The sequence below is a fragment of the Poeciliopsis prolifica genome, unplaced genomic scaffold (assembly GCF_027474105.1).
Source record: "Poeciliopsis prolifica strain line A6 unplaced genomic scaffold, Auburn_PproV2 SCAFFOLD020, whole genome shotgun sequence".
NCBI classification, from domain to species: domain Eukaryota; kingdom Metazoa; phylum Chordata; class Actinopteri; order Cyprinodontiformes; family Poeciliidae; genus Poeciliopsis; species Poeciliopsis prolifica.
The window spans coordinates 8,570,308-8,580,859 of NW_026562395.1; the positions used below are offsets into that span (position 1 = coordinate 8,570,308).

The 10,552-nt window shown below is 38.9% G+C and overlaps 1 protein-coding gene across 2 annotated transcripts; it reads right to left on the reverse strand.

Annotated features, from left to right (window-relative positions):
• Positions 1-3,024: 3,024 nt before the first annotated feature.
• pcare2 (photoreceptor cilium actin regulator 2) lies at positions 3,025-10,200 on the reverse strand. Of its 2 annotated transcripts, XR_008606933.1 has the most exons (3): positions 7,340-10,200; positions 4,840-5,039; positions 3,025-3,546 (listed from the first exon to the last, which is right to left on the reverse strand). XR_008606933.1 is itself a non-coding variant. In XM_055044659.1 (2 exons), the coding sequence occupies exons 1-2, from the start codon at positions 9,979-9,981 to the stop codon at positions 4,979-4,981; spliced, it is 2,703 nt and encodes a 900-aa protein (XP_054900634.1). In that variant the 5' UTR covers positions 9,982-10,200; the 3' UTR covers positions 3,657-4,978. The 2 variants fall into 2 exon arrangements, 1 of the variants encoding a protein (XP_054900634.1); XM_055044659.1 differs by lacking the exon at positions 3,025-3,546 and having other exon boundaries at positions 3,657-5,039.
• Positions 10,201-10,552: the final 352 nt, after the last annotated feature.

Sequence of the window (10,552 nt, forward strand, 5' to 3'; positions counted from 1 at the left end):
ATTTACTGTGTTTTCAGCACTTTTATGTGATGTTTTTTAATAACTGCCAGGAAGCTATGAGAAAAAAACTACTTTGAAATCTCCTGGATCTAGAAAGGAAACCTCAAGTTACAAATTTACTCATGATATTCTAACATAGCGTGATATGTTAGAATCATGCTATGTTTCTAACATATCAATTTCTGAAATGGCAGCATTTTGTTTGAATGTCACTTTATGGTGGACAGAGTTGGAGGAATTAATGTGAAACTTTGACATAAATCAAGAACAATAATTCCGTTTTTAATCACTCCATTGAAACCAGTGAGCCAGCACTGGGAACCTTCTGGGTTCATGATGTCATACCATCACCTGAGGACTGGTTAAGATCTGTGGAATGCAGTTTGGTTTCTTTCTAATCTTTTTGTTCTTTAGAGGTTTGTTGATCACAGACTGTATTCAGGTTTTCAACAGAGCTCCCTGTAGACATGTTCTGTTTAATCACAAAAGAGTCACAGCTGAGTCCCTTCCCAGGCAGTCATTTCCCTCATCTGCCATCTTCCAGAGGAACTGAGACGAGGATCCAGTTTGGTTCTTTACATGTTTGTAAATGGAGAAGCCTTGACCCAAAATGAGATATGCTTTATTTCTCCACCCAAATTCTGCCTATAGGTTCAGAAAAATATGCAACATGTTAGAAATAACAAGCTGCTAAGATGTAGTTGTCTGAAAATGAAATCAGATTCAGTGACAAACACAAAACTTGGACTGGACTTTGATCATATTGTTGATAAGTGACAAACATAAACTGAACAATTCAGGATATGTTTATAGCACAGCTAAAGTGAACAGAACTCCTGTTCACTTTAACAGGAGTTCACATTTGCTCTACTCTATTTCTGTCAGAAATCAAATAAAATAGCTTTATTGAGCCCCATAAATAAATTGCTTATTTGTTGACAAGCTGCTCCATCCAAAGTGCTAAATATTTGTAAAAATAAAGATATAAAATGTATTTTAAAAAATTACATATACATTCATTCAGGGCTGCATAGTGGTACAGTTGGTAGCACTGTTGCCTTGCAGCAAGAAGGTCCTGGGTTCGATTCCCTGCCCCGAGTCTTTCCGCATGCAGTTTGCATGTTCTCCCTGTGCATGCGTGGGTTCTCTCCGGGTTCTCCGGCTTCCTCCCACAGTCCAAAAACATGACTGTCAGCTTACTTGGTTTCTCTAAATTCTCCCTCGGTGTGAGTGTGTGTGTGCATGGTTTTTTGTCCTGTTTGTCTCTCTGTGTTGCCCTGCGACAGACTGGCGACCTGTCCAGGGTGAACCCCGCCTCTTGCCCGGAACGCAGCTGGAGATGGGCACCGGCAACTCCCGACCCTGTTAGGGAGGAGGGTGCTCAGAAAATGGATGGATGGATATTTACATTTACTTAAGCAAAGTCTTAAAAAGATTTGACATTTAGACGTAGTTTTACTAAACTATACTTTTTGATTTTGCTTCTGTAATATTATCACTACTTTTATTTTACTAAATGAAGAACAAGTTTGCTTTAACCAAAGCTGGACAGGTACAAACACACACCTGGAGCTTTTGTTAAAGTGAGACATCCTGTTTGTACACAAGCTTTGTTTCTCTATTGTTTTTTTTCTGCTGAGCCCTTTGGGTCCCAGTCAGGGGATTACCGTGAATATTGTTATGGACGTTCTTTAGCCTATTTCAACATATAAACAGTTTACCTAACATAAGTTTTAGTGTCACAAGTTTCACAATAAAAAAAAATTATTTTAAAAATGTTTCAGTTGTCTGGCTTTATTCTGTAATTATGCTATGTGAATTATTTTCAATTTTGTAAATAATCCCCTATATACTTTCGTCCATCTGCTGAGACAATTTTTAAATATAACATAATAAATTGGTCTGTTACTTCATATTAGAGTAGCCTTTTTAACAAATGCTTTATTACTCTTAATTGAGTAATGCCATTAACTCTTTACATTTTTTTCACTGTAACCCACTTGAGTACAAAATATTTTTAAGTAGCACCATTCCTACTTGAGTACAATTTTATCCATCCGCGAAAATGACTGTGGACAAACATGCTTATTAACAATATATTTATCTCGGGAAATCAAATTAGAGGCACAAGAAGGAGCGCTGGCACCATCGTGTGGCAAAATAGGGTATAAAACATCTGTGCAGTTTCAGAAAAGTAGTTCATTTAGTTGGATAAAATGAGTAAGAAATAAGTTTCGGTCTTCACACGAAAGCTTGTTACAACAGTAGTAACAAATATTTATACAGATTATTTATTAACCCTCTGATGCATAAGTGGACCCTTTTGGATCCAGTGAGGTCATCTTTTTGCAATATATTTGTAATGAAAAGTTTTCATCATTTCATATTCCAGCTATTCCTCAACAAAAATGTTATTGATATCATGTAATTCAAATGTTTAACTGACCTTTTACACATTTTAAGACATAGCATATTTTATATTACTACCCCATTCTTCCACAAGTGGGTCCAAAATGACTTGCATTCATTTCCTACGGAATTTAATAAGGATCTTTGTTTCTTACCAGCTGTGACTGTCAGGAAAATAATTTTTTTGTGAATCAAACACACTGAGTCCTAAGTCTCACCTTGAATAATAATATTTCACACAGCAAAAACTTTTACATATCACTATTACCTTTATTTTTACCTCCAAAATTTGTGTGTGTATGTGTGAGTGTGTAGATTATCAGTGTGCTGTGACAGTTATTGTCGTAAAACAACCTATTAGCCTTCTTTGAAGTTAGCTAATACTAGTTATCTAATCAATCTAGCTAGCTAACATTACTGCCCATACTTTATTGTGTATGTGTATTATTTGTGTGTGTGTCTGCGTGTCTCTGTGTGTGTCTGACACCCTGGATGAGAAAACCAAGAGACAGTGTGTGTCGAATGACATGCAAAACCTCTTGATCAATGTGTTCAAGGTTCTTTTATTAGCTCAATAAATAAAATAAAAATTCATAGCTATATAAATAAATGCATAAATAAATGAGCTGAGAAATAATAGAGTGCCTTCTCCAGGTCGGAGAGGATATTCTGTCCCAAGTGGAGCAGGAGATCGACAGACAGATTGGTGCAGTGCTGCAGTGAAGCGGGCATGTACCAGTCTGTTGAAGTGAAGACAAAGCTGATGCAAAGCTCTTGATTTAGGGGTCTAAGTTCCTACCCTCATCTATGATCATGAGCTTTGGGTAATGTCTGAAAGAACGAGGTCATGGTTTTTTAGGGTGTCTAGGTTCTGTATTACATAGAGAGAAGCTCAGTCATCCGGGAGGTAATCAGAATAGAGCCGCTGTTCCTTCAAGTCGAGAGGAGCCAGTTGAGGTGGCTCAGGCTTCTGATTAGGATGCCTCCATGGTGAGGTATCCTGGGCACGGCCCACCGGGAGGAGACCCAGAGGAAGACCCAGGACACACTGGAGGGATGATGTTTCTCAGCTGGCCAAGGAACGCCTGGAGAAGCTGGAAGAAGTGGATGGGGAGAGCAAACTGTGGGCCTCCCTACCTGGATAAGAGGAGGAGGAGGAGAAGGAGGAGGAGGAGGAGGAGGAGGAGGAGGAGGAGGAGGAGGGAGGAGGGACGCACACACACACACACTCACATGCATGATACAAACACAGCACAATAGAATACAGACGGCTGTGTTAGCTTGCTTGGTTAGCTTGCTAGTTTGCTATTTCTATTCTTTTCTAAGAAAGAAAAATGTATCTGGTCTACTGAGAGACTAGCTTTCTTTCTGATATGTACACAAAACTGACACATTAATGTTTGGTCTCAACAGAAGTTCAGTTTTATTTTGTATAGTATAGGAGTGGGCACGGCCCACTCCTCCCGGTGGGCTGTGCCCAGGATACCTCACCACGGAGGCATCCTAATCAGATTATTAAATGGTGTTCCAACAAAATAACCATGAAGTTATCTTCAGATTCTATGTCAGAGTTGCTCTCTCACATGTGTTGCCTGCAGGAAATTTAGTATGGATGAGTGCGCTATAACATGAACTAACAGCTGCAACTAAAAAAAAAGAAAAATATTTCTATCAATATTATAGGTCTATTTCATCTAGACGAGCAGAGCAGAATGGCATGGACAATGAATTTTAATGCATACAGAAAACAAAGACTGCATGTAATTATTAGATAATTTAACACATTATCTCTGATATTATTTTTATCATATCCAAAGATGGTACACCAAATCTGAACATATGAAAGTTGATTGTAAATTCCAAGAGAAACAAGAAATTATCAAACAGCATTTCTATGTCAGGAGAGCTGAAGGTCTTGGATGAGTTTAGATATCTCGAGCTTCAGCTGGAAAACCGACTGGACTGGAGACGCAGCAGTGAAGTTATATAGAAAAATTAACTAGAAAATATTTGTTGATGACGATTAGGCTGTTCAGTGCAAAAAAATACAAAGACAGGACATCTTCAGTCAGACTCTCAGAAATGCTGAGACCACTACAGGAGACCCTTCCTGTCCATAACCATTACCATCTATAATCTTTTAACAAACTTGCATCAATAAATTATTTATTTCCATAGTGACTTGCACAACCAATATTTCAACCAAAGTGCTTCATAAAATCAGAAAGAAATGACAATACGTCAAAAACAAGAAACGTGGATAATGATTACAATATTTTAGGCCTCCTCAGTTTTTAACTATAGACTAGGAACATATTTAAAACTTTTGAATTGATGTTGCATTTTGCAAAATGCTTAAGTATGTATGCAAACTAAAATTAATAATTTAAAGTCATTTAAAAACATGAGTTGAAGGACATAAAAACTTACTTGAATTATAAGACATGTTCTCTGATCTAAGATCAGGGCTGCAAGGAAATAATTCACAATTAAAACAAACAACAAAAAACATTTCAGGTGTTTATAGAGAATCTTTTCTATCTTTCCTTTTGTTCAACCATAACCAGAATCAGTTTTCAGCAGCTGGATCCACCTCGGACTTTTCTTCTGTCTTCAGAGAGTTGTCCAGACTGAGGACAGAGAGGGGAGGTGAGTTTACTGCACCGGGTCATGTAGGGCAACAGGTTTAGAAACTGACATCAACTATGGAGTGGAGCTACAAATCTAATCCAATCTGGATTAAGCCCAGCGTTGTTCAGGCTGGAGGTGATTTAGTAGTATTATTGTAGGCAGTGTGCTTTTGTTCCAAACATAAAAATTATAACTGATTTTGTTTTTAAAACATAAATATAAAATGTTTTTATATTTAAAACATAAATATAAAAACATTATTGTGCAAAACACCATATTGGTGGGTTGAGTCAGGTAAAATGTCTCACTGAAGCAGAATTCAAATCTGCTTCAACATCATCTAAGAGTATGATAATAAATGTACTTAAAAATTATTTTAAGTACAAGCCATATTTAGGAATATTTCACTTGTTTTTGGACATTTTGTTCGATTCACTCCCTATTTCTTAGCAATGCTGAATAGGGTACTTCAGAGACCAAGTTTTGGTCTTTTATTACAGATCATTAAAAACCACAAGGGTTTGGATTCACTGGAAAAAATTCCACTCTTCACTAAAAACTCAAATATTGAAAGTAAATGATTGGACTTAGTAGATTATTTATTAACTTAGCATAAATTAAATGCCTCAATAACTTAAATAACTTATCATACACTGAATAAAGACGCCTAAGAAATGTTTTCTCAGTTGGAAGCTAAATTAGACCAAACGTTTCTTGTTTTACGTTAGCAAAGATTACCAACTTAGTGAGAACATTTTTAGAGATCTTTTTTGTAACTGTCCTTGAATTCAAATGTTTACATACATTTGGTCAGTATCAGGAATTTTTGAACCTCTATCATTGGATCAAACCATTTGAGTTTCATTCCACAAGTTTCTCAGTATTTGGTGGCGTTTTGGCTCCGTCCTCCTGACAGATCTAGTGGAACTGAGTCAGGTTTGAGGGTCAGCTCACTCTCACACGTCTTTTCAGATCTTCCCACATCTTCTCCATTAACATGGAGGCTTTGTGATGGCCTCATCAAAACCTTGACTTTGTTGTCCTTTAGCCCCCTTGTCTTCACTTCGGCTGCATGTTTAGCATCATTGTCCATTTGGAAGACCGATCTGTCCTTTTACTTCCTGGGTGATATCTTCAAATATTGCTTCAATGCTTCTACATAATGTTCTTTCTACATGATGACATCAGTTTTATGATTTGCACCAGTTCCTCCTGCAGCAAAACAGCCCCACAATGCTGTCATCCCCACACTTCACAGTTTGGATGGTAGAACCATGCCTGATTTTCCTCCAAATATAACAATGGTCGTTATATCCAAACAGGTCAACTTTAGTTTCATCAGACTGCGGGACATGTCTCCAAAAATGAAGATATTTGTCCCAGTGGACATCTATGAGCTGCAATCTGACATTTCTTTAAAAGTGACTGTTCCTTTCAGCCCATGTCAGCACAGAACAGTTTTGACTGTGGACACTGACTCTGTCTGGCCAGCTTCAGCCACAATTAACCCCAGAGGGTTGATCTGCACATTTTGGACCAGAATCCGTTCGTCTCTGGTAAAAGAACCCATCTCCTTCTTGAGCATTTTAATGCTCAAGAAGGAGCATCTTCTTGAGCTCCTTCTGGAGAATGGATAATAATTTTATCTTTGCATAAAATTATTTGAATGGATGATAGCAACTACAAGTATCAATCAGTCAGTTGTTCCCAAAGATGAACCAGACATGCAGCTCCACGATTCTCTTCCTGATATCTTAGTGGATTTCTTTTGACTTTCCTGTCATGTCAAACAAGAAACAGTGTGTTTCAGGTGTGGCCTTAAAACACATCCACAGGTATGACTCCAATTAACTCAACTGTGTCAGTTTTTGCTTTGTGTATCAGAAGGAAACCCAAAAGGCATAACCCAATTCATACATTTTAAAAGATATTTATCCCTGATACTGACCAAATGTATGCAAACTTCTGAATTTGAAGAAAGTTACAAAAAATCTCAAATATTGTTCTCACTGGGATGTAGCAAATGGAAATTACTTTAATTTCAATTGAGACCCTGATAAAAAAAAATGTGCACATGATTTTTATTCAGTGTAAGTAAATATGAACTGTCCATGAAAAATGTACTATTTAAGTTTTATTTTCAACAAATGGATATTTTGTCATGTACCTCCACCTGCTTCATTATCAAGTGAATATTAAGATATTGCTTTTAACCTGCCAACATTAGCCCTGCTAATTCCACCACAACATGCCCAGTTCAATGTATTAAGTATAAACCTAGATTAAGGGTTCAATTTACCTGTGTTTTTCTGCAACAGGTTCATCTTCCTTGGTTTGCTGGGTTACCAAATGGGCATCTGTTTCCAAATCTGAAAAGGAAGTTATTCCAGGCCTCTGTTCTGACTGTGTGCGACGGGTTGAATTCTCTCTTCCTCTTGTGGACAACCTGCCTCGAGAAATTTCCCCCCATTTTCTGGGGAGAACAGAACTTCCAAAGGACAGGCAGGACTGGGAACTTTTTAACTCGTTTTGACAGAAGACTGAGCGGGCATCATGAAAGGACATATGAGGAATGATCTGTTCTGTGCTGTTATCATTTGCATGTGTAACTTTTCTCGGAGAATTTGGGCGAGAAGAGGATCCAGAGTTGGGATGCTGTCTGAAGACAGGGGGATGTGGAACAGTGTGGTGCACAGTAGGACATGATGGTGGCAAGCGCACTCTTGAAACAGGTGGTGCTATGATGGGCAGACTGCAGGAGGGTATCTCGTTGCTTTCACATCTTGCAGCTTGAAGGGATGTCAAATCTCTTGAGACTGGAATTTGAACATTTTTTATGTCGGTGGATTCTCCTGCATTGCGCAAATGGATAATCGTTCTTGCTTGTTTGTAGATTCTTTTTGTTTTCTCAGTTTGTTCAGACAGATCTGTTTCCAGTTTCAACTTTTGATGTTGCAGCTCAGTAGCTCCCTCATGCCGAACAGGAGGGGCGGGTGATGCAGCCATTGATCTAATTTTAACATTTGCTTTGTTTGGCAGAACTTCCACATTCTGCATAACTATCTTCCTTCGCTGGGAAATCCCAGTGGTCTGGTGTATTAACGGAAGAGTCAGAACCGGATCTTCATGTAACTTTTCATTTTGTAGTCGGTCTTCATTGCGTCGAAAGGAATTGTCCATTAGAACTTCCAGGGGTGGCGGTGGTAGATTATCCATATCTAGGTCAGCCCTGCCATCTGGAGAGCTGCTGCTGTTGTTGCCAGAGACAATGTCGTCTCCTGTCTTATTAACTATTCTAGACTCTAGAAAAATACAACTTTTATTGGGCCTGATGATGTGGGGTGCAGTTTGTGAAAGACTCTGTCCAGGTCTCCCATCAACCCCTTGGCTAAATGTATTTATGAGCCTTCTGACTGAATAGCACTTTAGTGGTTTATTTGATGGTGAAGATAAAGAACCAGATAGTCGATTGGCCCTGTCTTGGCATTTATGTTCACCTGCTGATCCATCCAACGAATATCGTCGATGTCCAACTTCATACAAATTGCACTGCGGCTTTACAAAGTCAGTTAGTCCTTGCATTTCAGAAATTATATACATTTTTTCATCCAATTCCATCTGACTGTGTTGTTGCTCTGTTATTTTATGGTGTTCAGCATTGAAAAGTTGTTTGAAGGCAGGCTGCTGATCTTTCATGGAGTTTCCATACATGTGACGAAGAGTGTGACAGGGATCTGGTGGAGAAGAGTTTGATCTCTTCCTCTCAAACTGGTCAATTTCATCACCTTGATATTTTTTTGCATGCCGCTCTTCATCCTCTTCCTCCTCCTCTTCATTATTTCTAGTACTACTAACAAAACCAGCTGAATAATTTTGATATATACCCCGAATGTTGACTTCAGACCCACAACTTCCTGATCCAGCACTCCCACGGTGGCCATGGTTCTTTTCAGATCCTGTCAGACTCTCACTCTCTCCACCAATACCACTGTCCTCACTGTGCAGTGCAGAATCTTCTGGGTAAGACTTTTTAATAGCCACTGTCTCAACCTTTGCAAGTACTTGAGCCAACCTAAACTCTGCAGTCTGCTTAGCCTGAAGCTTCTCAGAATACAGTTTAGAGAGGGAAGAGAAATAATCTATTCCCTCCTCAAGTGTAGTATCACTCCGAGTCTTCACTGAGATTTTAACTTGCCTGATTTTTTCTGATGAATCCTGAAGTAGTTGATGTAAAAGATCTGGTGATGGGTCAAAATTATCCACAGGTTTAGCCGAGCATACTGCTTGAGCAAACATCCCAGAAGGTAAAGTCATGCTGTCCCCATGCTCTTTGAGCATCAGCTCCCCTTCTTCAGCCATCTCCTCTAGTGCCTGGTTAATTTCCTCAAAGTACAACGCCAAAGCAGACATTGGGGTTTGGAGGGATAGTTGTGTCTGGGTAGCCTGGTCCAGAAGACCCAGAAGAATTTCGTATTTGGAGATATTTTGGTTCAGGAAATTGTAAGCAGCCTGGTGAGCTCTCACCATATGTGGTGGCAAACTCACTTTTGTTTGCACTATAGAAGACTTTCTCTGCCTTTCTGTGGATCTCTTCTTCATGTTTTTCTTTCGGGTCTCCACCTTCTGATTCATAGGCATTTCCATGATATTTCCAATTATTTTCTGAGGCTTTTCATTCATCCTTGTTGCCTCAGAATCATTTTCATTTTCAGGAAGTATTGGATCAGGGTCCAGATGAGTCACTGAAGTTTCTTTTGAGCAGTATTCATCAGTAAGTAGTGGCAGTTCCTCTTCCTTGTGTGGAGGTTGTAAACATGTGTCTTCATCCAGTGCAGGTCCACCATTCGCAACCTCCTGTAATTCTTCAGTGACCAGGGCATTCTGAAAATCAAATTGATGTGGCTTTGAAAATAACTTTCCTTTTGACGGTGAGCAGCCCATTTTCAAAAGCAAAAGTGTTATGCAGGAAAAGGAAAGAAGGTCTCTGCAATGAAGAAAAGATTTTATCCAGTATCACCTTTTTGATTCCAGTCTTACAGAAAGTTTTCTTTTGCCTGTTTTACAATTTTCTCTCAAAATCCAGTTGCAAACTGCACAGTAAAGGCGACACACAGGATACTGAAGGAAACGACTAGCAGTGTTTACAAAGAAGTGCAGAAGATAAGTCAGATTGTACAGGTGGGTGCTGGTTGCACAGATGGCCACAGTAAGTGCATTACCATCCAGGTACGTACACACATACACATACACACACCTACACACACTCACACAGCAGGGAATTTATGTCTAAGACTTTAAGCTCATCAGGTTAATCAGAGTCAGGTTGTCAGTGTGTTTTTAGCTTCATCTACTGGCCTGCTGGTCAAGTTTACAGCCTGATGAACCTATTTCTAATAATGGCCATTCAAGACCTGAAAAATGCCCAGCAATTCACATGTAGTATTGACATGTATGTCTTGTCTGTGTTTTGTTTCATAATCATTTGCACCAAGAAGCAAGTTTTCAAAAGATC